General features: G+C 47.1%; 9 protein-coding genes across 9 annotated transcripts; 4 read left to right on the top strand and 5 right to left on the bottom strand.

Moving 5' to 3' along the window:
* The first annotated feature begins 1,633 nt into the window (after nucleotides 1-1,633).
* POJ06DRAFT_6207 (OPT oligopeptide transporter protein-domain-containing protein) lies at nucleotides 1,634-5,086 on the top strand. The gene is made up of 3 exons (XM_056191285.1): nucleotides 1,634-1,899; nucleotides 1,955-2,839; nucleotides 2,904-5,086. Exons 2-3 carry the CDS (start codon nucleotides 1,964-1,966, stop codon nucleotides 4,593-4,595), a joined length of 2,568 nt encoding a protein of 855 aa, XP_056047174.1. The 5' UTR covers nucleotides 1,634-1,899; nucleotides 1,955-1,963; the 3' UTR covers nucleotides 4,596-5,086.
* Nucleotides 5,087-5,436: 350 nt separating this feature from the next.
* On the bottom strand, nucleotides 5,437-6,920 carry POJ06DRAFT_6200 (uncharacterized protein). The gene is made up of 3 exons (XM_056191284.1): nucleotides 6,042-6,920; nucleotides 5,766-5,993; nucleotides 5,437-5,713 (listed from the first exon to the last, which is right to left on the bottom strand). The coding sequence occupies exons 1-3, from the start codon at nucleotides 6,832-6,834 to the stop codon at nucleotides 5,661-5,663; spliced, it is 1,074 nt and encodes a 357-aa protein (XP_056047173.1). The 5' UTR covers nucleotides 6,835-6,920; the 3' UTR covers nucleotides 5,437-5,660.
* A 611-nt stretch (nucleotides 6,921-7,531) lies between these two features.
* On the bottom strand, nucleotides 7,532-9,980 carry POJ06DRAFT_293535 (fad binding domain protein). The gene is made up of 3 exons (XM_056190440.1): nucleotides 9,391-9,980; nucleotides 8,181-9,333; nucleotides 7,532-8,120 (listed from the first exon to the last, which is right to left on the bottom strand). Exons 1-3 carry the CDS (start codon nucleotides 9,517-9,519, stop codon nucleotides 7,987-7,989), a joined length of 1,416 nt encoding a protein of 471 aa, XP_056047172.1. The 5' UTR covers nucleotides 9,520-9,980; the 3' UTR covers nucleotides 7,532-7,986.
* Nucleotides 9,981-10,439: 459 nt separating this feature from the next.
* POJ06DRAFT_298168 (uncharacterized protein) lies at nucleotides 10,440-11,015 on the bottom strand (the record flags this gene model as incomplete). The annotated part of the gene is made up of 2 exons (XM_056190646.1): nucleotides 10,721-11,015; nucleotides 10,440-10,658 (listed from the first exon to the last, which is right to left on the bottom strand). The coding sequence occupies exons 1-2, from the start codon at nucleotides 10,865-10,867 to the stop codon at nucleotides 10,440-10,442; spliced, it is 366 nt and encodes a 121-aa protein (XP_056047171.1). The 5' UTR covers nucleotides 10,868-11,015.
* A 36-nt stretch (nucleotides 11,016-11,051) lies between these two features.
* POJ06DRAFT_242663 (uncharacterized protein) lies at nucleotides 11,052-11,448 on the bottom strand. The gene is made up of 3 exons (XM_056186247.1): nucleotides 11,424-11,448; nucleotides 11,263-11,355; nucleotides 11,052-11,203 (listed from the first exon to the last, which is right to left on the bottom strand). Exons 2-3 carry the CDS (start codon nucleotides 11,342-11,344, stop codon nucleotides 11,061-11,063), a joined length of 225 nt encoding a protein of 74 aa, XP_056047170.1. The 5' UTR covers nucleotides 11,345-11,355; nucleotides 11,424-11,448; the 3' UTR covers nucleotides 11,052-11,060.
* POJ06DRAFT_242662 (uncharacterized protein) lies at nucleotides 11,365-12,116 on the top strand. Its single transcript, XM_056186246.1, has 2 exons — nucleotides 11,365-11,969; nucleotides 12,031-12,116. The coding sequence occupies exon 1, from the start codon at nucleotides 11,566-11,568 to the stop codon at nucleotides 11,839-11,841; it is 276 nt and encodes a 91-aa protein (XP_056047169.1). The 5' UTR covers nucleotides 11,365-11,565; the 3' UTR covers nucleotides 11,842-11,969; nucleotides 12,031-12,116.
* A 702-nt stretch (nucleotides 12,117-12,818) lies between these two features.
* On the bottom strand, nucleotides 12,819-13,941 carry POJ06DRAFT_242660 (uncharacterized protein). The gene is made up of 3 exons (XM_056186245.1): nucleotides 13,753-13,941; nucleotides 13,301-13,703; nucleotides 12,819-13,274 (listed from the first exon to the last, which is right to left on the bottom strand). The coding sequence occupies exons 1-3, from the start codon at nucleotides 13,888-13,890 to the stop codon at nucleotides 12,991-12,993; spliced, it is 825 nt and encodes a 274-aa protein (XP_056047168.1). The 5' UTR covers nucleotides 13,891-13,941; the 3' UTR covers nucleotides 12,819-12,990.
* A 2,660-nt stretch (nucleotides 13,942-16,601) lies between these two features.
* Nucleotides 16,602-17,534, top strand: POJ06DRAFT_298165 (uncharacterized protein; the record flags this gene model as incomplete). Its single annotated transcript, XM_056190645.1, has 2 exons — nucleotides 16,602-16,775; nucleotides 16,801-17,534. The coding sequence occupies 2 exons, from the start codon at nucleotides 16,602-16,604 to the stop codon at nucleotides 17,491-17,493; spliced, it is 867 nt and encodes a 288-aa protein (XP_056047167.1). The 3' UTR covers nucleotides 17,494-17,534.
* A 5,582-nt stretch (nucleotides 17,535-23,116) lies between these two features.
* POJ06DRAFT_234703 (glutaminase) lies at nucleotides 23,117-24,943 on the top strand (the record flags this gene model as incomplete). Its single annotated transcript, XM_056185800.1, has 7 exons — nucleotides 23,117-23,286; nucleotides 23,355-23,511; nucleotides 23,614-24,069; nucleotides 24,119-24,216; nucleotides 24,270-24,580; nucleotides 24,667-24,805; nucleotides 24,859-24,943. 7 exons carry the CDS (start codon nucleotides 23,117-23,119, stop codon nucleotides 24,941-24,943), a joined length of 1,416 nt encoding a protein of 471 aa, XP_056047166.1.
* Between the last annotated feature and the right edge of the window lie 2,178 nt (nucleotides 24,944-27,121).

Here is a 27,121-nt window from a genome sequence, read left to right as displayed (position 1 = left end):
ACCTGAGAGGGACGACGCTGTAATTGCGGCGTACGTATACTTGCTAGCGCACTTTCGGCGACGGTCTTTCTGTAGAATTGTGTTGCTGTATTCTTGCTTCTGCAGAAACCTAAATTCCACTGCTCCTAAGATGATCTACACGGTTTGTTGCCCATCCAACGAAGACGAAGTCATCAATTTAGTGCGCGGCGTTGTTTGGCGCTGGAGGTTGGCACCCTATGCGCGCCTTGTCTGAGCGGGCACATACCCAATTCAACTCCTATTATAGACTTGGTCTCTAGTCGAACTTGAGAACCGACAACCCTACGCCGTTGAACACAAGTCTCGTTAGGGCTTATCCTCTTTGTCACTCAAGGAATGGAAAGAATCCGTGATCTTTAGCGGATGTTTGTAAGCCGTGAGAAGAACCGAAACGCTGCGGCGGAGGTCTCGTGTATCTTGGAAGTCCCGACTGACCGGTCATCTCTGCGGCTTGGATGAGAAAAACCTACAGAGAAGTTCATATCGGACTGAACACCCGAACAATTGAATAAAAAAGACAGGTACCATGCTATTGCTCGTGAAATCTTTCGTAATTTCACCAATTGTATTGTTACTGAGGGTCGTAATGCAAATAAGGGTAGATTGTCCTTCCAAGAGCAAATGCCATGTGAGATAATGACAAGTCAGCATCGGCGTGATAAGAGACTGCACCAGATTCCACAGTGGCGCCACCGAGGCCAGCCACTTGGTCGTTAAGCCCTATGAGAGATTCTGACCCCAGCCAATTTGGGAGACTTGGGAGACAGCGTAGATTTAAACTTGCTACCACTAAACTCGAAACTGCGTTCGACAATAGTGCTAGCCTTAAGCAACTCTCCTGAAGACGCCGCGGAGCGAAGAGGGATGCGCAGATAGTTGCAAGAACCGCAAGATAAAGTCCTGATAACGACACCGTTCTATAGTGTGGCCCTAGCAGATACACGGGCCATACCCGAGGCCATATATGACCACTGAACGTCGGGTATTAACCGCTTCGCATTTAAAGTTTTCCGTATCTTTAGGCCGGAGCCGCGCAAATTGCGTCACGTCGGAAAGACTCATGGGACAAAAGACCATTCCCATTTGGAAGTAGCGCTGCAAAAATGGATATGCATAAGTTATTTGCTGACTAGTGGACTGGCATTAAGTGTCCTCCTCAGGACTGAATGGTAGGCGTCACATGGAAGACAAACGTTCTTGGGCTCGGGTTGGAACTGGAGCATTTCGCGCCACTGCTGTTTATCACGGTTGGCCCCGCAATGTTGACCTATAGTGCCCAAGCTACTGCAGACGGAAGATATCGCTCGGCCTGCGCACTGTGTTCAGTCTTGCGTTGATTCGAGTTTGTTATCTGGCTTAAGTTTCTCATTCCCTTTGTACAATGCATCGACCTTGTCGTCCACTTTTGGCATCGTGATTGTTTAGTACAACTCTGCTTGTTCCTTTCTTGTCAATGACCGCAATATCGAAATCGTTATGGCCGGACATAATGCTAGCTTGCATATGACTCCAGTGTGGCCACGGTCTAGTTCGTTCTTACTACAACCCGCTCCGCTGGTCTTGGCGTCAAAGTCGAGATACTGAACCTAATTCAGGGGTTTGTCGGCTGTGATGTCTTGGCCGGTTTACCTCAAGAAATATATCTTATATCTTACTCTTCTTATCGGCCATGCCAAGTGTTCTGGCGTCTTCACCCGGCTCGCTGTGCTGTGGGTCTCGATAACATGGCAATGAACTTCTCGCTATGACTATGTATAGCCTCTCAAGCCCGCTGGTTGGCGTACCATCGCTCCCCACGGTCCGCTCTCGATCACGGGAGTTCTCTTGGATTGGTTTTCAGAGGCTCATTTCTTACCGTTTTCCGGGGCATCAATTTAGGTATGCCACGCCTTGGCCACTTGGTATAGTTGCTTATGTTAACATGTTTTTCGAGGCCCTCACAATGGACTACAGCGAAAAGGTTGACGAGAAGAAGGCTGCCGCTATAGTCGACGTGCAGGCAAGCGAATCTCTCAGCGATGGCATCAGCGAGACAGGACGTGCAAAGATCATTGAGCGGATCAAAGTGATGAACAAAGTCAATCACTCGACCGATATCGACCCGCTTGCTGACTCCGGTTCTGCGTTTATTTACGAGAAAGTTATGGATATTACTATGGAAGAGGCTCTCGGGATTCTACGTAAGGCACATAGTGAGCACTACGACGACGTCAATTTCCCCAACGAGACACTTTTCAAGATCGAATCGATCCTTGATGGTCCAGAGTCGTATGGTCAGGATATAGACACCTACGAACTAGATGCCAAACTGGAAGCCGCAGTTATACAATTCCACTCGCCCTATCCTGAGGTCCGTGCAGTTACAGACCCTTTTGATGATCCTTCGATCCCTGTTGAGACTATCCGAGCTTACATCCTTGGCGCTATCTGGGTAGCAATTGGTAGTTTCGTCAATGAGTTTTTTTACGAGCGCCAGCCACGACTTACCCTTCAGTCGACCGTTCTTCAACTGTTTTTGTTTCCTTGTGGAAAATTGACACAGTTGTTACCGGACTGGGGATTCACTTTGTTTGGAACCCGTTACAGCACGAATCCGGGTCCATGGACTCACAAGGAACAGATGCTGGCAACCATCATGGTGAATGTTGGCTCTCAGATGTCTAACTTCATGTCATTTACCGTCGCCATGCGACACGAGATGTTCTTTCATCTCGAATGGGTTGATTTTGGATTTGTGTTCCTTATGAATTTTGCGAGTTTATTCTTCGGCTATGGCCTTGCCGGTCTGGCTCGTAAGCTCGCTATATTCCCCGTCAAGGTATGTTCGGAAGTGACAAAGCAGTTTTTCCAAACGTTGTTCCCAACTCTTACCCTGACTCAAGGCTATGTTCCCAACCGTCTTGCCCACTCTTGCACTTAACCGAGCATTGCTGCTCAAGGAGACGAAGACTTCGATTAATGGTTGGACAATTACTCGGCAAAAGCTGTTCTTTTTGACATTTGTGGCGTCGTTTTTGTACTTCTTCATTCCGAACTACCTTTTCAAGGCTCTTAGTACGTTCAACTGGATGACTTGGATCGCACCTAAGAACGTTACGTTGGCCCTTGTCACTGGGTCCTTTTTAGGAATGGGTGTCAATCCCATTCCCACGTTCGATTGGGCGGTCATTAACTATGCCACTGTGCTTGTCATCCCATATTTTGCGTTTATTAACAAGTTCATTGGAGTTATTCTTAGCGGCATCGTGGTTATGATCTTGTACTGGACAAATCATAAATTCACCGCATATCTTCCAATCAACGCCAACACAATTTATGACAGTACCGGCAAGACCTACAATCTGTCCAAGATTGTTATTGATGGCAAGTTTAACGAACAAGCGTATCTTTCATACTCGGCGCCTTACATGTCAGCTGGTCACATTATCGGTACTGGTGGTCTATGGGCACTCTACACATGCGCATTTATGTATGTTGTGATCACTGAGTATAAGCTTCTCGGCACCACGATGAAGTTGTTCTGGAAGGCCATTCGACATCCTCGACGGAGCGCTCTGGCAGAGTTCGATGATCCGCACTCACGCATGATGTCAAAATATCCTGAAGTCCCAGATTGGTGGTTCCTTGCAATTTTCATTATCGGAATGGCTACTGCCTTGATTGCTTTGCTTGCATGGCCAACGACGGTTCCAGTTTGGACCGTTATTATGATTTTCCTTTTCAATATCGCGATGTATATCCCCACGGTAATCATATACTCTATGACGGGCTATGCGATGGGATTTGGCGCATTCTCAGTTATTCTTGCTGGCTATATGGATCCCGGCAACGCGGTGACGAACATGATGGTGCGCATGTGGGGCTACAATATTGACGAACAAGCGGAGAGTTTCATCGCCGATCAGAAGATTGCGCATTACGCCAAACTTCCGCAACGAGCAGTATTTCGAGCCCAGATAATTGCGACATTAATTCAATGTTTCGGGACAATTGGTGCTGTCGAGGCGTTGTTCAGTACAGTGAAGAACTTTTGTAGCACGACGCAGGTAGACAAGTTCGTCTGCCAATTTCCGCGGACAGTCTATTCGGATGCTATTATGTTTGGTATCATTAACCCAGATAGAGTGCTCACAACACTGTACCCAGCGCTGAAGCACTGCTTCTACATTGGCCCTCTGATTGCCATTCCATTTGGTATCCTGAAGCTCAAATATCCTCTCAAGATGAAAACGATCCATCCGGCGCTTCTTGTGTCCGGTGCGGCATTCTGGGGATCGACCTACAACTACACCTACTATGTAGGCGGCTTCTACATGGCGACCGCCTTTATGTTCTACATCAGAAGAAGGTACACGGCATGGTGGACTAAGTATAACTACATTCTGGCTTCGGGACTGTCGGCCGGCGTTGCATTTTCTGGCATTGTCATTTTCTTGGGATTGCAGTACACGCAGACGAGTCTCTCCTGGTGGGGAAATAACGTATACGCGGCCGGTGTCGACTATGCAAGGACCGCGTCACTGAAGGAGATTCCGCCGGAAGGATTTGGCCTAAAACCCGGCGAGTTCCATTGATTGAAGTCTCATATGCAGTGCGCATGCATGTTTTAGTCTCGCATGTATTGTTTGTATTTATCGATGTTGTCAACCTGAAACATTTTCTTCCCGCTTCATCTGAAATGCCGCGCTTTGTCTCCTTATATGTTGACCGCAAAAGCACTTTCACTATAGTATTATTGTATCCCTTGATTGCAGGTACTTTCTCAAGATGCCGCCGAAGAAACTGCTTAGCTGCACCGCAAACTTCCTTCGTTGACTGTGGTTCCATCCCTAATGATGTCTACTCTATCAACGATTCTTGATCCTTTCTCCTAAGATAAAGCTCCAATTATTGCAAGACAAGATACCACAACGCTTTAGCCGACTCTGCAAATGTTGAAAGAGACTGAGAGGCTGGAAATTAGGCAGAGGACTGCCGAATGATACTTGGTATTCCGACATTTAGCGGTTACAGCTGCCGATATGTGGCGTTCGAGTCAATTCTTATTTGCACGCTTCCACTTTGGCGGGAACCAACTCTATTGTTTAGCGCAGTGCGCAGGACCTAACCTACTCACATGCTCCCATATCAAGGAGAGTTGCTGGATCAAGGATTGTGTGACAGATGCCCATTATAGTTCCGCTGACCATTGATGGTCTGGTCGCCAGTATGAAGGGAAGGGCAGTAACACCACAAAAAACACGCGCCTAACACCACGCACCTAACAAACGCGATATATGATATTGAAAGGACTGTGAATTATGTAGACGGGCCACGACTGGAATAAACTGTCCTGATCACTAAGCTCAAAAGCTTATGTTCTCCACCGCGAGAACCCACAAACCACCGGACAGGATTCGGTTACTTTGTAGTGCCAGCAATGCCCTCACAGGAAGAACCTCGTGAGAATTTTATTTCACACTCACTTACATGTCTACTTAGTTGTCGACTCTTAACTTGCTGCTTGAAGGTGGAGTCCCGAGGTCATGTACAGTCTCGCAAAGCTTGAAAACTAAATGAGATCTCCTGTGACGGTGAGGAAAAAAAATCCTGCGATGGGCTGCACGATAGAGGGTCCTTTAACTAGAAATGGCAATCGCTCAGAGAGCATTGACCTGCTCAGATTCCTGGTGCAGGGCACTCTTTCGAAAAGCTTAGAGAACAAAATTAGCCCTTGTTTGCAATATATGTGGAGCTGCTCTTACCAGTGGGAAGCAATGCCGAAGCATACATCACCATTGTTATCGGCATAAGATCTTCTGGCGTTAGCGCTCCGATATTCTTCTCCCACATGGCCATGATCTGTGGCACACGAGCGAGAAGATACTCGTTATGTCCATAACATTGTATTCCCATCAAGGCACCAAATTCTCGAAATGCCAGACGATGCCCCAACGCTCTCTCGGTATACCTCACCTCGCTAAAGATTCGACCTAACAACAATTAGATTATTACTCCTTATGTAAAATGAGAAATCGCACTTAGTGATCTGAGGCAACTCTGAGCCATATCCTGCGCCCAGGCCTCTGTCCTTGCACACCAAGGAACCATCCAGAGAGCCATACCAAGGTCTAACGTATCACTGGATTCGAACTGTGCTCTCCTCAAGTTCATCAATCTTTTGTAGTCGGATATCTCTTCATCAAGGGTAGGACCTTCGTTCGCTGTTGCTTGAAGCAAACGAAAGATGATATAGCCAGTGTCTGCGTCCAAATGTCCTTGACTAGCAACTAAAGGCCTCGACATATCGGTGGAAATCTTCCAAACCATGTGAGGATTTGAAGTCGCCCGATGGAGGAAAAAGTGAGGGTGGATTGCCTTAGCTAGCGCTATTGCTTGGTCGTTGTAAGCTCGATCTTCTGCAGCTACAGATAAACGATTGAGAGCAAACATCCAGAGAGTAAGGTAATGATGATATTGACCGTCTCCATCTGGTCCTTCGGCATCAGTCTTCCCAATCCGCAGTCCTCCACCGAGAGGATTCTGATCTGTCGCTCCTGGGAGTCGAGATGTGCCATCGCGAGTCCATCCTAGGACGTCATGCACGGTCTGCGTAAGACGTTTGGCGAGAACCAAAAATCTGCCCTGGTCGGTCTCTTTGTATAGAGTAAGAAAGTTGAGAACACCAAAAGCGTCAGTCCATAGGTAACGGCCACGGTGTCCACCAGAATTTGGCGGCGGGGTCCAGTCGGTGGCATTTTCCATTCCGATGCGGTCGAAAGATCCGTAGACTTTCTGCAACGCCATGCGAAATTTATCTAGTCGAGTGGCCATTGAAGTGTTACGTTCCAATTTGAACAGGATTTTCTGATATACCCCTGAGTGTCATCAATGAAGTAAATTGGGCAGATTCGGACGACACTATATCGACATGTGTAGGTTGAACGTTTTGTATATGTCACTGATCATGTGATATTTTACGTATATCCACTTCTGCCACAACACGCGAAAGTCAATGGCGATAACTGTTAAAACGTCCCCCTCATGCGCCCCGACGCTGCAGTAAGATCGGTTGATCAAACTTCACCGTTCGACTCACAATATCGCAGTAATGGCGTGATACTCGGGTAAGAGGTAGGGCTGGACACGATATGGCCAGAGGAAAATTCCTGGCGATAAGTTAGGCGAAAAGATATGCGATATTGAAGTTGAATATCGTATCGTATCGCCGAGATTCCGCTTGATTCTCATCACGGTAAATAAAGGGCGTTGGGATGGAAAGACTAAGTAATTACTCAATTAAGTGCACGCCAAAAGTCCCCAGCAAAGATATTCTGTGAGTTACAGAGATTATATTCAATAATTTCTGCCGAACCCTCCTTGCCAAACCCTAACCCCAACTTTAATGGCGTTACACTAGTCTCGGTACTTATTCCTGCGTATTATCGCCAAGTGGACGATAAATAGGCGATAATATCGCCAGACTTTTCTGGCCGGCGATACGATATGCGATATGGGCAAAACCCGGCGATATCGTATCGTGTCCAGCCCTAGTAAGAGGTTCAATGAGAGTGAGAGTGCGATTAACATGTTTTGGTTGGTGTAGATATTCAGATACCCAGTTATTGATCCAATACTCAGTTGCCAAATTGTGGGACATACGGTTGCTGCAGGAGCGGAGCGTAGTATTTACATGAGTCCAGGGTTAGCTAATCGGGATGAATAAGACGCCACGGATTCAACTCTAATGCCGCGAATAAATATTAGATTAGAGTGTCATAGTAGGAAGTTTAAGACACTCCCAGCATTCATCTCCGGGCCAAGTAAGGGTTCTTCGAAGTCTGCAATCTTGTGATATTTCTCATACAGAGATCTACAACTAATTCGAGAACATCCGGCGAAGAAGTGCCACAAAAGAGTGAGATGTCATCACGCCTGAAACAACGACTGACGTCCGAGTTGCCTGCCTAGTCTCTTAGCCCAGACCTAAGTTGATACCGCTGTTGGCTGAAGCAAATTGTGCCACTTGCTGAACACATTGCCCGGGTCATATTTCGTCTTGAGCATCCGAAGCTTTTCGGAGTTCTGTCCAAACATATCCTGGATCGGTACATGGACGTCTATAACGACGAAATAGTTAATTAATACCGCACCTGAAGAAGAAGGCTGAGCATGCTTACTTGAAAAATCGGCGTAATTGGCATATTTTCCCACATCTTTTGGATTACCCTTACCAGCTTCACTTTGGATCCGATTTGCCATCTTCTTTATCGATGCCCGTAACTCACCGTCGCAGGCCGAGTCGGACCATTTCGGTGCCAGTACCGCATTATAGTACTCTCCTCTGTTTGCATAGGCCATCGCGGACGGACTAACTTGGCGAACCTTGTCACGGCCAATGTATTCAAACAAGATCACCGATTCTCCAGATCCGGGTATCTTCTGAGTTAGCTCCACAAAGTCATTAAATAGGCTCCGCACAAATGTTGCATCTAACGGCGCAAAAAAAGTTGCGGCATGTAAAGCTCTGCGGTCTCCGGGCGCCACGAGAGGATTTAGCATGCCGTTAACCATAGAGTAAGGCATTTCAGTGGTTGTATTCATGATCGGCTCCAGTGATAACAGCGGGGCAAAAACTCTCAAGGCGTCAGTCGCTACGCCGTCATAAAACACGGCGGTTACAATGGCAGGTTCTGTCGCAGACGGTGGTGTCGAGAATCCAAACTCTATAGCACTCTCTCCCTTCGTAGTCGCCTCAATGTGGTTAGCAAACTGAACAACAGCCTCAATCTTATCAGGAGAAAATGCGAGCACACCAGCCCAGACGGGGTTTGGCTGTTCATAAAGCTGGTACACGAATTCTACCACAACACCGAAATTCTGACCAGCGCCTCTCACCGCCCAGAATAGTTCTGAGTTCTCTGCCTCCGAAGCTGTAGCAATACTCCCATCTGCAAGTACGAGCTTGACACTGAGCAAATTGTCAACAACTTGCCCGTACTTGCCAGTAAGCCATCCGTGGCCGCCGCCAAGAGTAAGACCACCAATACCAGTGTTGTTCACTGTTCCACCAACGGTAGCAAGACCGTGAGTTTCCGCGGCAACATCAACGTCCAGCCAGAGTGCTCCTCCTTGAGCTGTAGCCGTTTTGTTGTTCGAATCCACAGTCACACATCGCATTGGTGAGAGATCGATGACTATTCCACCATCGATGGACGAGGAACCTGCAGCCGAGTGACCTCCTCCGCAGACTGCAATCTTAATCGAGTTTGCCTGAGCAAATAGAACCGTCCTGGAGATATCCTCGGCCGACCCAGCGAGGACCACCGCACCCTGTAAAGATTTCCGTCAACCCAACGTGCTATATGACCGTGAATCAAGAGAACATACGGCTTGCTTTATGGCACAGTCACTCCAGCGCTTGAGACGTTCAGCATATCCTTCTGAGTGAGGCGTTAGGACTTTTGAATCAGTCAACTGATTGCTCAAGTCGCTAATCAAGTTTGGATCGATGACCATTCCGATAAATTCTTTTTTTCTGTTAGGGGAATATTGAGACAAGAAGGTCGATGCAGTAGCGAATGGGGTGTGACAGACAGCGTCGTATTTACATCTTATTCGGTTCCTCCTAATACGCACCACGTGAGACTCCTGTAGCTATTCGGGCGACGAATGACTGAATGACCCCGCCGCGAAATTGTCCTGTTCACATGTACTGCAGCCCATCGTGATACAATATGATAGTAGCAAGTCTAATGCGAATTGGCTTCGGCACCTCGCTTCGCTGCCAGAATTCAAGGGCTAACTTCTGAGCGCTAGTACGAGCCAGAAATATGTGACATTTAAATCCGTCGCGTGATTATGGTCGCCGAGCATCGACACTCATTTTTTTTGCATAGCGTTCACATGATTAGTTGATCTACCCGCTGAGTCCTTGTCCGACACCGCAAAATTCTTTTGGCCAAGAAATCTTGTGTGCTATCTGCCCCGGAGTGACGATCGACACGTGCAAATGGTGGGCGCAGCACGCCCAAGGTGCACCCTGACTCCAAATATAAGCTTTAGGCGCAGGCTAATTGGCATAAGTCTTCTTGACGTTGCGGTTTGCCATTTGTGACTTGTCGCTGTTATATTCACATATTAACTTAGTTAACTAAAAATAATAATCGTTCATTCTCGATCCAGCCATGCGGCTCTCTTCCTGACTCGACAATTGTTCGCACATCGCCCTCAGCTGTTCCACTCTGCGCTGGTTTCAGCGCCCTGGTCTCAAGCACTGGAAGAGATTTTAGAAGCATTCGGTCATCATTCCAATAGTAATCTATTAGCTATTCTTGATTATTACAAATTATCACTAGCCTTGATCAATCTCACATGAAGTACTACTAACGTGAAACCAATCAATCGGCGGCGCGTGAACTCTGAACCCGGCCCTTTTATCATAATCCCAATTTGCCGAAGAGGAATCTTTCAAACCGGCATTGTGCGGCCAGCTCGATGTCACGCCTCAGTCCCTCTAGAAATCTGGCGCCGTCAAAATGCACAGTTCTATCCTCGATGTTGGCGGCTTCCCATGCATCATGCGGATAAAATTCACTTATCCTAAGTCCAAGAGTGACAGGGAGATCATTAAGGCAGAATCCTCTTTGGATCAGGTACTAAACATAGCTTAATGTGAGCAGATTGGTGTCAATAAAATCAATGTGATTAAACTACTCACAAATCTATCGCATGAATCACGTCGCCAGACTTCAATGAATGCTTCATTCAGCTTACCGGCCCACGTGTGACCTCTGCACCGAAGCGGTCCATAGAAGCCTTGTTGGATGTTCAGTTGGGTAACTTCGTCGTGATGTCTTTCATTCATATTTGGTCATTACTAGGTTGATATCTGGATATGACGGATACGGATAAGCGCATTTTTTCTGGATATGGATACGGATACGGATAACTATACGTTGCCTGGATACGGATACGGATATAGATAATGAAAATTCTTATCCGTGCCGATCCCTATGCCCAATTCTTCCCCGGCACTCGGTTCATCCGCACCTTTGCCTTCACGGCCATGTTCCGAGCCAGCAACGTACTTTGGTTTTGTGAATGCATTGCTCTGGGTGCTGTTCACCAACCTCACGTTCTCTATTCAATGATACCCGGTGGGGAAGTGCTACAAAGTCTCTCCCACCCGGCTGCAAAAGAAGTAATGAACGAGTTAGCAGTGACCATGATTGGTGGGCGACTGACTCGTACTTCAATCAGGATTAAATAGGCATCGAACAAATGAGAGAAGCGGTGAGCTTAAAATCGACGCGAACACAATTTTGATCGCAATCATCAACATCGCCGTCTTCGGTAAGTGGAACCCACATGATGGTCTTTTCCCAGAGGTCGGTGACAGATGTTTATATAGGTGGTGAAAGCTCAACTCTTGCACGCTCTCCCGTTAAATAATTGTGTAGATCATTGGGGCGCCATCATTCTTCCCTACGGTGTGGGACTGGATCGAGAGATGTTTGATCCAATCACTGCGTCCAAAATCTTCATTCTCTCTCGCAACATGATATGAATGCAACACTCGAGTCGTTTATTGATCCTGCGAACCTGCCAAATAAATATGGTGGGGAACTGGACTTTGAATTTGGTCAAATGCCGGTCCTGGATCCGGCGGTGAAGAATGCACTCACATGGGAAGGGTCATACGAAGATTCATGGGCCTATATACTAGACAGACAAGGGCGATTACATCGAGGCAACGGCCGTCGGCGCCATGGACGATCAGGAGAGGCGGGAAAAATTCTGCACCGCCCGAAAGAGAGTGACGGGAAGTTTGAGGAATGAGAAGGTGGATGACGACACGCTCAAAGCCGTCGCTACCACTTCCTCGGAAATCTCAGCAAAACCAGTAGAACCGAATGGTGTCAAATCTAGCGAATGTCCCATCGTCCCACATGGAGCCGGTCTCATTGGTCAGTGTACCCACATGATTATCTAAAGATTTCACTGGAAGTCGACTGACGCAGATAAAAGTCACAGAATTGAATTCGGAAAGTCACGTTGCAAGGCTTACGAGGCTAACTACCTATTTGATTGTCTTAGAATACAATTTGAAGCGCTCATATCCACCTCTCAATTTTCAAAATGGTCAAGCGGATATGACCGCGCACAAAACTACCCTAAACCAACACAATAATGGTATTATACAATAATTTCAACGTAGCCCCCAAAACCATCAAGACGACAGAATGAATACGAATGACTGGGCCACGCGAGCGAACACGCAGTTCTGGCAAACAGCCAGTTTTCGGCGGAAAATTCCGATTTCGCTCAAGTAAATAGGCAAATAGTGACGTTGACGTACCGGGTCAATTGTCCAACAGGCAGCCAGGGACGGCACACCTGTCGCTCGAACGAGGGCTCTGTCTGCTTGATGTACAAGACGCTTATGGAATCTGCCGCTTCAAAATTGAGATTGACTGCTTACCTGATATTCGTACGAATAAAACTTGGGATATTCGTGAATTATTCATTCTTCGTAGGGTTCCTCCGTAAGCTTAATAAATCCCTTTACTATTAAAAAGTCTGTCTACTGGCGCCCCCGATACCGGTATAGGTAAGTAATTCTTGCAGCCTTCCTGATTCCACTTCTCAAAATCGTTACAAGCTATGTCTAGGCGTAGAACCCCTAGGAGGGTCCATGGTTTCGCCCTAGCCTGCGCATATCTAATATCGTCTCGGCAAATTTACGAATAATTACGAACGGAATACAAATAAGACCTCGGAAACCCATAGTCGGACACGAATATGAGTTGCGCAAAAGTTGAAGACAAATAGCAAGCACCTATTTATTATTGCCATTTTGAAAAGAGGATCATGATGTTCTAGTGTCGATAGTAATAATCGGAAACTGGATGGGCGGTTCAGGTATACGATTACAGGGTTATTGCAATAACACCCTCATTGCGTGTGAATTAAAATTGTTACAGACCACTAGGAATCTATCTGAGAGTTACTACGAACTCTCAGAACACCTTTACGAGCTTCCTGCAGTTTGTTGCTGCAACCATCATCACCAGGAGAAGATTCATTTGGGTCAACAGCCTGCACCCTCTTCAACGCCATTCTAAGAGCAAATGCTGAGATTCGTGCAGCGGATGCCACATCTTCCACGATGCCATCATCATAATCTTCCTCATCTTGCAATACTTTGTTGATAACTTCACCAGCCCCGCTGGCATGAAGCACGTTACCGATGCTAAATGAATGTTGCACAGCTCTCCATCAGGTAAATCAATTGCACGACCCTGGGGTCCCAGTCCGAATATGACCTCTTCGCCGTCTTGGCAATGGCTGATAAAGGGGCCGCGAGCTTTCCTTGGGTTCACTTTGCGTAACCAGTACTGCCCATTCAAGTATTCAATCCCAATAAAGAATTGATCGAATTTTAGGCGGGTGTCATGATCTGTGCAGAATATATTACTGGGGCCGTTTATGCCATTCCTTCCGAGAATAGCTTCCATGTTAGTACCAGCAAACATCGACAATAATGTTTGCATGGTCGAATACTTGGACAGCATGAATGGCATTATATGAGCAGCTTCAAGTTTCGTAGCTCTGTCGGGATAAGAGTCTCGTATATCTTCCGGTGCAGATTCGTCAATTGCCCTGCCAACTGGTGATACGGAACCATCCCTAGCAAGTATCTAGTATTCTTATAGTCAGCTGAATCTCGAGAAGGAGTTACATACTCACCCGAAACCGGACATTTGAGTCCCTGGATGAATTTGACTTGCGCGTTGACGATGAAGATTTCATTTTTGCCGAAATCGGCCCGTAGCGTCTTATTGAAAAGAGCAAGTCCTCAAAGACCTTGGTTGCCCATTCCAACATTATTCTCATTAGTTCCTTTGACTGCGAGAATTGGACGGCTGCATCCCGCCATGTGACACCATCAGTCGGGGCAATTCGACCCGACGAGCTGGTGATGTCAAACAGCGACGGTTCACCCTCAGCGACTAAGAACTTTGACAGCTTGCTGACTCGACTGCGAAGGAAGACAGTTTCATGCCATAAATTGTCTGCTATTGAATTGGGGCTGCGACCATGATTCAAGAGTGCCAAAGTAAGGCGTCGGGCGTCATACTGTTGATTACCTGCATGAATCAGAACGTCCTCGTTTTCCGGCAACAAGTCGCAAATAAGCCGGAGAGCATCCAACAAGGACTTGAAGTCCATGATAACTTCATGATTCTTGCAAGAGAAGAACGAAGCTAAACTAAATTATAAGGAAAGTTACGTAGCGGTTGACGAAATTAAGACAACTTGGTTCGTTCTGGATTACATTTCGATGGACGGGAAACAATTAGCGGTAAACAACAGTAACATAACTTGTGGACAGGTCGAGCTCGACCTGAGAGGGCTAGGGTAATGCGCCGTGAGAAGGGTGAGCTGTGAGTCAAGGGCAAGGGCTGAAAGCAAGCGTACTTGCGTCATTCTCGCGCTCATATATTTCTGCCGATAGCCACTCACTGATCGGCACCTGTAATTCTTACACACCAAATTCTTTCAGAACTCATCTGTTGAATTCAATATGCACACATTGTTACGACAGCGTACTTCGTCGCCAGTTTCAAGTATAAATTACTATTACTATCGCTCTTTGTGTTGAATTTCGCAACGACAGTGCTTAGATAGTCGGCCAAGGAGAGGTCAATATGACGCGGACCAACCGCGTGTGCCATTCTATATCCTAGACCTGTTCTTTGATCATGGCAGTGCCTGGACGAAGCTATCGGCTGGACAACCACCAATAACCAGAGGAAACAAAACGAATACCATAATACCAAGTGAACTGGAGAGAAAAACCTGCTGGAAAGCGGCTCCGGTGCGGCTGTAAAGGACGCGTTGAACGCAAACTTTTGGCCTATTATTGTGGGTTCCTTTTGCGGACTGATCCAGAAATGTAAAGTATTCACCAATTGTCTGTAACTACAGATAATACATCATAGCATAATGCCAAATAATCCAGGGTTTAATCTCTGAGCGCCCCTTAAGATGGTAGTTCGGTTATAAAATTTGTGCAGCTTCATGCGAACAAATGTATATTTTGCAATGAGATTGGACTAATTTTATATTCTTATCTTGAGTCCGGCATTGTTAGTGAGGCCTGGTACCTAAATAGGGTAGGGACTCGCGCGAAGCTCGCATAGCGAACATATGTGTGGTAGAAGTACGACTTTCGAGGCCTCGCACCCATTAAACATTGTGGGAGTGCCGCACTTTTGCAGGGCTAGGGTGGAAGCCTGAACAAAAGCTCACGCTCTTGAGGGGTGTGCAAAAGTGGCTCGGTCAGCGCGAATAAGCAAAATCCTTTAGTTCTGTTGACGATATTCGACCGATTATCGGTGTCGGATACGATATCGGCCGATCTCCCGACGGCGAATACGAATATCGAATATTATTCAAAGCATTCTTCGACCGTCAAATCGATATGTTTGACATATCGTCAGTTAGATCCAAATAAAAATTCTAGTCCAACTGACCACAGACGCACCCTCAACCCTCAAACCCTCAAATCATCAGAGATACGTGATGGCCTAGAAACCCTCAACAAGTTTGTGACCAAGATGCTGCAAATCTTGCAGGATTTCTTCGAGACTGTAGCCCTTTACAACTGATGATAGCCCTTTGTTGGTTGGCCACGATGTATTCCTCTAAGTTAATTAGTGCAGGGCAGAGACCGGAAAGTGCGCCTTTACCCTTAACTTCAAGGATGTGGGCAAGGGTTCTTCATAACTCGACACACTGGTCAACTTCTAATTGGGCCTGTACCGCGCATGCCTGCAACTTTAACTTGCTGTCTTTTATGTATGTACTAAGTAGCCTACGTCGGCTTGTTTCGCCATCAACGGATGCGCAAACAAATGCACCCACAGGTAATAAGGTTAGCGTGACGAAACAACCCTAGCCTTAGCTGCACGTAAAGTGGAACCGAGGTGGGAGAACAATCACGCCGGAACCTTAATACGCAGTGGCTACTGTAATTTCAATTTCAGGGGTGATAACAGTTCAATGACGTCAATGACAAAGGCCAGTGCCAGCGTACCCTAAATTTTACTCGCCCATTCGGTATTATATACTCGTCGTTGTTTACTACACCTCTTATACCCGCCGTGTCACGTAATCCACATCCTTTTCCAAGTTCCTCTTAATAATAATTTCATCGACTACCATCGGCCACTGACCTTCGGTTATTATTATTACAGTGTCATGGATTTCAGACCGTTGTTGGATGCTCTTAGGATACTTTGCAATTTTCTACCAGAGGATGGTGAGTTCGAGGTTCCGGCCGCCAACCACCAATATAATTGTCGGCGGCTTACTTTTGCACTATGGGTCGCAACCCCAGTTCAATTGCAGACGACTTATGGAATAATATTGTCCACCTTCGCGGTCGAGTCCACAGATTGTCAACGTTCATAGTCGCTGAGGGTCCGGGGGCATCGCTGCTTGACGTCACGAGCTCGCTAGGTAGAATTTCCCCGGCGAGTGGATTAAAGTGGCGGAGGGCTGCATTCGAGTTGTCGCAATCAGAGGAACTAATGAGGATAATGCGGGAGTGGGCAACCAATAGTTTCGAGAGACTGCTGCTCCCGATGAGACTCTACTCGCAAATTCCTGAATCTGTGAAATCTTCGTCGTCATCACGTAAGTCAAAGTTGTCCAGGGATTCAGATGTCAAGGATATAGCGAGTACTCTATTTTCCGTTATGGAGGTCCACTGACAATCGTAATGCATAGATACTTGCCAGGGATGGCGAGATATCGCCCGTTGGCAGAGCAGTTGACAAATCTGCACCGCGTCATATTCGCCAGACTGCTCCTGAAAGACTTGTGCGACTTCAAGCTGCCCATATTATGCCATTCAAGCTGGCCAAATATTCGGCCATGCAATCGTTATTGTCTATGTTTGCCGGTACCAGCGTGGAGGCGATTCTAAGGGACAGAAGCATGAACAGCCCCAGTAACATATTCTGCACAGATCTCATTACTCACCAGTCATTCGATTTATTCGTTATTAGGGTCGAGTACTTGAATGGACGGTACAGGTTACGCAAAATAGTCCCAGAAGACGCAGACGAGGGTCCCTTTATGAGTCATTGCCGAGATGGCGACCAATTTATTTTTGGAACCGGGCCTCAGGGCAATGCAGTCGATTTACCTGATGGAGAGTTGTTCAACATTCATTTAGCAATCGCCAGGGTGCTTCATGCGAGCGGGGCAGGCGAAGTTATCAGCAATATCTTGCAAGATGAAGAGAAGTACAACAACGGGATTGTGGAGGATGAGGCTTCGGCTGCAAGAATATCAGCATTTGCTATCAGAGTGGCTCTACTGAGAATGCAGTCTGGTGACTCTATAGATTCGGCGTCTCAAGACGAGTGGGGGTTGACAGCGCTACTAAACAACAGGAACGTGGCAAGGGCATACTGAGGGTTTCCACAAACTCACAGGTAGACGGTCAGTAATATGGTCGAGCAATATTTTAGTCTGCTCAATGAAGGTATAATCTTTTGAACCGGTCATAGGTTTTGTTGGCAATCTCATCTTGCCGAGTCGTATTTTGGCAAGTTCCAAATAACCCTGTCTACGCCGCTGGATAATATTTTGTGCCAGTGAAAACCTGCTGGTGACCACTCTCTGTGCAACTATGATACTGTCAAGATTTCAACTGTTGGATCTTATGGACGCAGATGGCGATAAAGCGTTGTCAACTGGTATATGCAATGTTTAGAAATTAAGATAGACGTAAGTGGACAAAATTAGGATTAGACGGTTCATAGTAACTACAGTTTCACCCAAAAACCGACCGTTAAGAACTTTAATACAAACCCTAACACGGGACATCAAAGTGTAAGCCACGCAAAAATTCCACGGTCACCTGTCTGGTCGACGAAGGCAATCGAAGAGTAAAGGCTGATAGCGAAAATATGAGAGCTTTCTGTGCACCGGATGTGACAGCGGATCTGTTATCCAATGCTAAGCATCGTACGCAACGTCAGCGGAAGTGGATTAACAGTACAGACTCCTGTGAGGCCATCGCTGAAGGCAGTTGAACGTAGTCAAGAATGTCGGAGGTAATTTGACTGTAACATGTCATATAGTCTCGCCGTGCGTCACATCGATAGCGTGCAAAGATAGATTGCGGCAGCTTCGAGCTGTTCCACAAATGAACAGACGGCCAGCGGAGTGAACCCAAACGAATTTCACGAGCTTCCCTTTAACATTCTTCAACGCTCCCGGAACGCACTAGCTGCATGTAATTCCCTGAATCAGTAAAACTCAATAAAATTAGGCCTCGAGTAAGGAATAGCATATTCTAGTACGGACAAATCACCAAGAGAAGAGCTCACCAAAGGAGGACTCTAATGTACATCGATAAATATATCCATGGCGTCCAAAAGGTTATGAGTAATGTGGCTGTAACGAGTCGTTGTTGGGCCCGATAGGTTTTATGCAAAGCGAAACAGGATCCACCAGGGGCCGCCGGAGGCAAGCGTTTTCATTGCATCCCAGCCATCACTCCGGCGTCTCCACTGATTTCCCAGCTACTCACTCACCCACATAACATCTTCGATGATCGGCTCCAGACATGCTCCCTACCATATCTCGGAACCTACCATATCTCGGAACGTATTCCCTTCGACCACAGATTTGTCAACCACGATTATAGTTTCATCCGACATGTCTGCAAAACTGACCGTCGGCATGCAGTTCAGAACAACAGAGGAAGCTCAGCGTACCGTGGAACAATACGCTCGCACTCGGGGATTTGCCGTCGTCAAACATAGTCGGCGCAGTTCGCCATACAGAATGAAAGTTTGTGCAAATGTAATGGACACTATAGGAGCACCAGAGGGTTGCCAGGAAGTGTGGGCCAGGTCATGGAAGGAATGACACGGCAGAGAGAAGGCAGATCTGGGAAACTGGGTTGCAAGTGGATGGTCGCGTTCAGACTTGCAAGGAAGCAAGGATACTGGGAGATATGCGCAACTAGTCTGGTCCATACTCATAGCATGAACACGCACAATGGACTCAGCTTTCACGACAATCGTCTAAACGTCTCTGCACCGACTCAAGCCAACGTCGATAATGTGCTGCAGGAGATTCTCAGGAGCCCATTCAGACCACTCCAGAAGTCGGAAATGATTCATCGGTCCCTGAGAATCACCTTGCTGCCTAGCGACGTCGTCAACCCTAGTCACTCAGCTAATATTTCCAAGTCGTCTTCAGTTATGAAGCTGTTGCAGGAACTTCCTGAAAGAGGGTATAGTTATTCTCTTCTAATAGACGCAAACACAGTACTTGGCATATTCATTGTTGGTCGAACCGTGATTCCAGAATCAAGACGGATGGAACAACTGCTATTTGTCGACGCACATACAAGACCAATGATCGCAAACTGCCATTGGTCAACATTATCGGGGTAAACAGTAATGGTTCAACATTTCGCATTGCTCTCTGTCACCTTGTAAGAGAGTCAGAATTGTATTATGGCTGGATGTGGGATATGCTGAGTATGTTATATGACTTCATCCACAATAACTGTTGCTAACTGTGTTGGCTAGACGAATTCGTTTTTGATGAAAACGACAAGCCCGCTACGATCCTTATGGACTGTGATCTGGCTGTCGTGAATACAGCAAAGCAGAAGATGCCGTCGGCGCAGATTCAGATTTGCAGGTGGCATATCTGGCGAAATATCGAAAAGAAAGCGGCAAATTCGTCTCTAGCTGAAGATCAACTAGCTCAATATATGAACGACGTCAGGAAGCTGACGTTCTCGAAAACGGAAGCCGAGTTACAGGAAATTATCGACAAGATGTCTTCCACCAGGCGACTGCATGTCTTACCTCGAAGAACAATGGCTACATTCGTTGGAAGGTGAGATGAAAATGTGCTGGCATGAGCAGTATATTGAGCACAACGTGAACTTCGGATATAGTACAACGTCTGCGGTCGAAGCATCACACCATGCTCTGAAGTCAGGTATGCTATCAGCGCCGGCTACATTGCATTCATCGGCTCTCCGGTTGCTAGAACACGATTCCTGGAGCCAGAAGTTAAAGGACATATCAAAGTCAAGGGAGAGCTTCAGGATACCCCTTTCCATTCATCGAACAATTGAGCTTCGCCACTTACTCACACGCGTCAGTGTTGCAGCTTTGCGAATTATCGAGAAAGAAATATGCAAACTTGCTGAAGGATCTGGCCTAGACACAACATGTAATTGCGCAGCAAAGCAACGATTTCTTCTACCGTGCCGCCACGAAATAGCGTTGGGGTGTCCCATTCTCCTGGGTACCATTCACGTTCGCTGGCGAATAGATCTACCAAGCACGACCGACGATCTTTGCAGGTAATGGGAACCTTGCAGTAGCGAAGAACTCGAAGCATTATTCGATCCGCCAAGAGATGCACCGCGCAAAGGACGGCCAAGAAAGAGTTAGACCCTATCTTATTGCCATTATTAGTGAAGTTAGTATTCGTTTTGTTGTTCTATTCTCTTTTGTTGCTGTTCTATTTCTCCGTCAAGTTGCTGGCATCTTATTATGATCGGCCGTACACCACTCCAAAAATTCTTTTCTTTCCCCTTTTGTATGTAATGGTATTGTTGATCAAAATACCGTCGAACTTTCATATTGCCTGATTATCAGCCCAGGAAACGTTATTCGAGCGTTACCCTTATTATTATCCCTCGCGTTGCGCTCCAGAATCCATTTCGTACTGTCGCTGTCTGCAGACCCTGGATAAGGTTTTGCAGTATAGTAAAAATGTTGGCGAGCACAACAGAGCATTTGCGTACAGGTAAATCGATTGGGCTCGTTTCTGCGGGGGAGTCGTTGGCCCGCTATGCAACTTAGCAAGCAAACAGCCAGTGAAGGGAATGCAATGAATAAAGGTGGTGTCAATTCAAACCAAGGGCTCCTTGTGAAAATAAGGCGTAAATGATTACGACAGATTCTAGAAATGTACATGGGTGTGGCGATTCTGGAAATGTACGTGGGGTGCCGTGATGCTACATAGCAAGCAGCATTCATTCTTGGGAACGAACAATAACAAGTCATCGGTCGCTGATCTCCCACTGTCATAACTACTGCAGATTATCCAATGCTACTTGCTTTGCGATAACAACCATGAATCTTAATTAGAAGATTCCATTACACTATCGGACCAGGCGTTGAATTAGTCATTCCTACATCTTCACTCCTCAGAGCCTTTGCAGCCACAACCGGAGTTCCTTCGACAAACTCTTCAATCTGTGAAACGGACATCGTACACCCTACTTCAGTTAAAAGTCATGCCTCTGATTTTGAAGAGGAATGTGGATAGTGAATGCCTATTTCAGATCAGGCTATGCTACTTGTAGTCGCCTGGAGTAACGAACTCGGTTGACAGTTTATGTTGCTCTTGGTGCAGACGAGAGGAGTGACAACTTGTCCTCATACTTGAGCCTGCACAGCGTCGATATTCTTTCATTTCATGCTTTTTGTCTTAAGCTAATAGGTCTGGTTAGATAACATTTAGTGGAACCTCCCGCCCAATTCGGGAATGCTCCCGGCCTGGCTATCGGAACTACTAGCACTTTAAAGCCACTTTTCTCGGAAATCTGGGGGCTGACATCAACATGCCGACCACAATAGCGCAAAGGGGTTTCACAGATCCAGCAACTGATTTGGGGGAACATTGATGAGTGCGATCTTGGACTTCTCTCCCTCGATGAACTCACTATCTTTTGGTGCGGCAGTGCAGTGTCATCGAATCACAAGACAGTGTTGGAGCCGATGTTTAATCCGGTCGTCCACAGTCGGCTAATATTCATTTGGCCGTGTACCAGTACATGGTGTTGGAGCGGGGTATAATTGTCCTCCGATGAATACAATAGTACCCTTGCCTGATGAAAGCCATGACTTCGTTGCGGTAAAAAAATTCAAAGGCGCAATTAGAATACCCCAACGAGCGTTAAAGATCATGGTATCACAATATATGAGTCATTTTGTGTACAAACGAGTTCTGGAGTGGTCCAGATGCAGCAACTAGAAATTGGAATAGAAAAAAATGTGAACAGCTCCAATTTTCGCGCACAAAACAGTCTTGTTGGAGTATATTTACATAGTTTATTTGACTACCATACACCGGTCTCAATACAAACTGACAAATAGCTGGTGTAAACTAGTGGATAATTATTGTTTAAAGGATGTCGATCTCTCAATTTGCATGACCACTGTGCGAGTTAGCAATGAGGTTATGCCAACCTATAAGACTCTGACATGAATAGTCGAACGTAGAACGGCTAAAATAATTCAAGATGCTGCTCGTGTAAAATATTATCTCCATCTCATAGAATTGATATAATTGGATTGTTCATCCTTATCTGTGATCCTTCACTCATCCGCAGCTATCATCATTGGTTATATGACCATAGTAGATAGTGCAATCAGTTTCCATTAGAATCTGACGAATCCGAGTGATCTTTAGGAAGCCATTTACAGAGATTCATCGAAAGTGATTGCGAGGAAGAGATATCTCGCAGAAGTCGACTTTGATGTGGGTGTGGGCGATACTGACCCGTTGCGAAGGACGAGCAGAGCAATCTCAGACTTAAGACTAATGTTCTAACCTTATGTTTTTCGAATTAGTGTGAACGTAATTTTCTCCGCGGCGAATGGGGCCGATCAGAAAAAAATCGCAGAACACAAGTTTGGGATCCAGGATCAGGTTTTGTGTAATTCAGAGACTGCACGGTATGTCTGAGCACTAACAACTTTTGCCCCTGAAGAGTCGAGTGCGACATGAGCTCACCCATACAAACTCTAGAGTCGACTTTCATACTGCGCTAATATATTGTCTCATGCAGTGCACACATACCATCCACCCCTCTTAGAGGCTGCAGTTGTATCAGCTGCTCATCAGTTGATCCAGCTACAAGGATACGAAGTTAGCGCCCTGGCAGTTATAAACTGAGGTGTTTGTGTGAGGAACGGGAACACCTCTCGCGTCGTCGCAATTAGAAAAGAAATTTTTTATTCTGCATGTCATTCCTTACGGGGTCAACATGATACCATTTTTCATTGTTTCTCTGCTCTTGTCGTTGTTGCCCGCTATTCAGGGCTCGACCTTCTCGCCAGCCCGTCCACTGGCGCAGCCGTTGGCCGTTACGTCGCCTTATCTGAGCGCCAGGCAACAGGCCGGCGGCGATGGCGATAACGGCGGTTTTGCTCGCTGGTCAATGCCCAACCTTCTGGGCGCATGTTTTATCCTGACCTTCAAAAGATCTCGAGACGAAGTTATAGTGGCCAAATCCTTGGATCGACTGGTCTTATTAACGTGGATGGCACCACTTACGCCTGGATGGGAGCTCCGCTTTATGTCCTCACTGTAGACCAGATTTCCTACACCTACACAAGTACCTCCAGTGCCTACGTTCTGTCTGTGAACGGCGCTGTGGAGGTGACTGCCACTTTCTTGTCGCCAATCACCCCTGATGACTTCAGCCGTCCCTAACCCTACCCTGTTAACGGTGTTGTTTCCCTGCCTCCTGTGTGGACTCAGTACTTCGTTGACGAGGTCTCCGCCCTTTATTTCTTCCACAACGACTACGACACCGCCAGCGCATTGTCTGCTTCTCTCGATTCCCAAGTTCAGTCGGATGCCACTGGTATGAGTGATGATTATGCTACCCTCGCCTTGTTGTCCCTCAGACAAGCCTTCGGCGGTACTCAGCTTGTTGGTACAAACAGCACGTACGTGTTCTTGAAGGAGATATCCTCCGACGGCAATGTCAACACCGTCGCCGTTATTTTTCCTGCTCACCCCGCATTCTTGTACACAAACCCGACCTATGTGAAGCTGCTGTTGGCTCCTCTATTTGAGAACCAGGAGGCCGGCCTGTACCCGAACAAGTGGTCGATGCATGATCTCGGCAGCCACTACCCCAACGGCACCGGTCACCCTGATGGAAACGACGAGCAGATGCCTCTTGAGGAGTGCGGTAACAATGGTAATCATGTCTTTGGCTTACTACGCGGCCTCCAATGACACCGACTTCCTGACCCAGCACTACAAGCTTGTCGATCAATGGACCCAATTTTTGGTCGCTGAGGCCCTTTACTCTGCCAATCAGATATCTACCGATGACTTTGCCGGTTCTTTAGCGTACGTCTTCTCTTTTTGTTCCCCTTTTGGAAAAATAGACTAACATTGTCTAGTAACCAAACCAACCTCGCCCTCAAGGGAGTGATTGGTATCAAGGCCATGTCTGTTATTGCTAATGTGACTGCTAATTCTGCCGATGCCGCCAACTACAGCTCCATTGCCAACAGCTACATCAGCCAGTGGCAGAACCTTGGTTTCAGCACTGTGGCAAACCCACCCCACGCCACTCTGTCCTATGGCTCTAACAACACCTGGGGCCTTTTGTACAACCTCCTCGGCGATAAGATGCTGAACTTAGGTCTTGTCCCAGACTCAGTGTACGAAATAGAGACTGCCTTCTACGCTACCGTCAACGCCCGGTACGGTGTTCCATAGGATACTCGCCACTCCTAGACCAAGAGTATGTTTTTCACCTTCACAACTATGACATTCTGTGCTTACTTTGTACAGGCGACTGGGAAAGCTGGATTGCATCTGTCTCTACCAATACCACCTTTCGGGACATGGTCTACAGCGATCTGGCGAACTGGATCAACACCACTCCAACTAACATGGCCGAGACGGACTTGTACGACATTGTCACTGGAAAGTACGTATTTCTTTCTCATACTTTGGAGAGTTACCCGATAACCATTGCAATAGCTACCCCGGTATTACCTTCATCAACCGTCCCGTGATGGGTGGTGTTTTTGCTCAGCTTGTTGTTGGAATGGGTCTTTCCGCTTAAGTAGGACAAATAGTCTAAATGTATTTAAGTGTATATATGGAGGTGGACTTCTATTCTGTCGTTCTCGCGTGCTGTGGAGCCGTCCGTTCGGGGTGGTAGGCTTTGAGAGTAGCCGGGTGAGGCATAGCAAGGAGAGAGGCGTGTCAAAATCTCCGACAAATTGCTCACCGCGATCTGATACAACTACAGCTGGAAAACCATGATAGGCGTAGAAAATCTTGATGAATTTTCATGCGATACATTCGAGCCTCAATATTTTCACAGGGTTCGATGATCGCATCCTTCCCGGACCGGTCGATAATTACCATCAGAGTCAAACCCTGAACTCCATGCTAATCTCCCGCCACTTTCGGTCCAGGATGCGGAGCGGTTTCAGTGAGCCTTGGCGCCGGTCGTGCCAGATCTGGTTCGCGCCACACTTATCACAGTTACGAGAGAACCGACGTACATGAGACGACATTTTTGGGGCCAGAACCATTGGCGGGTCATGGCCGGGGTGACCTGTGATAAGAGAGTCGTGGGGCTTCTGGATGAGCCGTGTACGTGGGGTTTTGAATAGGGGATCCACCGTCGCGAAATGGAGTTGTCCCTGATCATCATTCTCGCACTCAGAGATAGAAATTTTTACCTGTAACCGCGAGGGTAATCTCAGTGCGTCTTTCTGGACTGCTTCGCGGAGCTCCTTCAGGATTTCGTAGTGGAATTCGGCATGGGCCCAAACCTCGGGAAAGGGAGTGAACATGCATCAAGAATGGACAGAAAGTGTGGGGCACATCAGCAAATACACGACACCCACGAACAGCATTAACAATCCATTGCTCGGGTTCTCAAAAGCCTCCGTTTTAGAGAGCTCATCTGCCTGTGGCTAAGGCGAGAATCGGCCGCGTCTTTTGGTAGCCGAAGAGATGATGCATCGGAACAAACATTTTGCGCGCCGGGCCGTTAGGAGATGGCAAAGGTGAACCGCTTGAGCAGATGAGATCATCGCAATTGTCGTTCGGTCAGGCGACGTTGCGCGGTGAAGTACTCAAGATTTCGGTGGTCGGCGACGATTCTAAACTGAAGTAAGCTGATGAGTTCCTTTTCCCATACTTCCAAAACTAGTCTCTGTAACTAATGAAAAACGTTTCACAACGAACAAATAAAAGCATGGAGATTACAAAGCAAGCAAAACCAAGGACTCAAGGGGCAAGTCTGACGTCCTTGACGTTTCGGCGGTTTGCCCACCCCCGATGACCCAGCGGTTGCTGAGCGAATACAAGATCCTCAGGAGCCGTTGCCGATACCGGTACGATACTTTTATCGGTGTGCTCCTGACATTTCCCCCTTCTCAGTGACTCGCCTGTAAGTAAGAGTCCAGGTTGGCCGGCTTAGATCGCGGGTAGCTCTGATGAAAATCTTGGACCAACTCCGTACAATGTTTTAGATGCGCCAGAGGTTCCCAGGTCTTGGCGTTCCATCCTAACCACGTCGCGAAATATTCGCCGCCGTGTTTGGTCCGACGACTATTAACCATTTCATCGACTTCGTATTCCAGTGCCGAATCAATCTCGATGGGGGGGGGGGGTGGCGGTGGCTGGCGGTGGCTCAGGTCCGAGGGGGGGAAGTCGAACTCCACGTATTTCGTTAATAGGGAAATGTGGATACATGGTGGATTTGCATGCAAGGTAGGCAGCAGATCCAACGATACGCCGCATTACTTATACGCTCGGTGACAGGAAAAGGGTAAGGTACCAAATAAGTTGCATGACCCTGATCGATAGTCGGGTAATACCGCCCTGCGTTAGGCTATAAGATTCCTAGGTGACTATGACACTCATGAGATCTTGGCATAGACTAAGGTTGCCAAGGGAGGCGGCAATGTTAGGGCACGTGCCAAACTTCAACACAATCTCTGCTGGGTAACGTCGAAGGGTGACCCCGATCGGATAGCTGGTCTGATAACGGGACGAGCCATGTGCACATGTGCTCAGTGTGCTACCAACGCCCTGGACCGAAATCCGCGTGTTTGAACACGAAGATGATCTACGCGACGCGCAATGGGGCCGTCGAGTGGATGATCGGGGACCATGCAGTTTGATATCGTGGATATGGGCGGTTTCTCGCCGATTTTTTGTTCGTATGGGACAGCTTTGTGTTGAAAGATTCGGGAACACTAGGAGGAGGCGAGGGACTGCC

Source organism: Lipomyces tetrasporus, assembly GCF_029532465.1.
Source record: "Lipomyces tetrasporus strain NRRL Y-64009 chromosome Unknown POJ06scaffold_1, whole genome shotgun sequence".
Taxonomy (NCBI): domain Eukaryota; kingdom Fungi; phylum Ascomycota; class Lipomycetes; order Lipomycetales; family Lipomycetaceae; genus Lipomyces; species Lipomyces tetrasporus.
The sequence above is the reverse complement of the archived record's forward strand: the minus strand, read 5'-3'. Positions and strand labels throughout refer to the sequence as shown.

Coding starts and splice junctions, on each gene's coding strand:
- POJ06DRAFT_242660 (XM_056186245.1), bottom strand. CDS start 13,890: ATGTTGGAATGGGCAACCAAGGTCTTTGAGGACTTGCTCTTTTCAATA. Junction 13,704..13,752: donor ACTCAAATGTCCGGTTTCGG/GTGAGTATGTAA, acceptor TAAGAATACTAG/ATACTTGCTAGGGATGGTTC. Junction 13,275..13,300: donor CGGACTGGGACCCCAGGGTC/GTGCAATTGATT, acceptor CCTGATGGAGAG/CTGTGCAACATTCATTTAGC.
- POJ06DRAFT_6207 (XM_056191285.1), top strand. CDS start 1,964: ATGGACTACAGCGAAAAGGTTGACGAGAAGAAGGCTGCCGCTATAGTC. Junction 2,840..2,903: donor TCGCTATATTCCCCGTCAAG/GTATGTTCGGAA, acceptor CCCTGACTCAAG/GCTATGTTCCCAACCGTCTT.
- POJ06DRAFT_293535 (XM_056190440.1), bottom strand. CDS start 9,519: ATGGTCATCGATCCAAACTTGATTAGCGACTTGAGCAATCAGTTGACT. Junction 9,334..9,390: donor ACTGTGCCATAAAGCAAGCC/GTATGTTCTCTT, acceptor AAATCTTTACAG/GGTGCGGTGGTCCTCGCTGG. Junction 8,121..8,180: donor CAATTACGCCGATTTTTCAA/GTAAGCATGCTC, acceptor TCGTCGTTATAG/ACGTCCATGTACCGATCCAG.
- POJ06DRAFT_242662 (XM_056186246.1), top strand. CDS start 11,566: ATGAATGCAACACTCGAGTCGTTTATTGATCCTGCGAACCTGCCAAAT.
- POJ06DRAFT_6200 (XM_056191284.1), bottom strand. CDS start 6,834: ATGGCCACTCGACTAGATAAATTTCGCATGGCGTTGCAGAAAGTCTAC. Junction 5,994..6,041: donor GAGTTGCCTCAGATCACTAA/GTGCGATTTCTC, acceptor AATTGTTGTTAG/GTCGAATCTTTAGCGAGGTG. Junction 5,714..5,765: donor TTCGGCATTGCTTCCCACTG/GTAAGAGCAGCT, acceptor TTGTTCTCTAAG/CTTTTCGAAAGAGTGCCCTG.
- POJ06DRAFT_242663 (XM_056186247.1), bottom strand. CDS start 11,344: ATGTTGATGATTGCGATCAAAATTGTGTTCGCGTCGATTTTAAGCTCA. Junction 11,204..11,262: donor TGTTCGATGCCTATTTAATC/CTGATTGAAGTA, acceptor CTCGTTCATTAC/TTCTTTTGCAGCCGGGTGGG.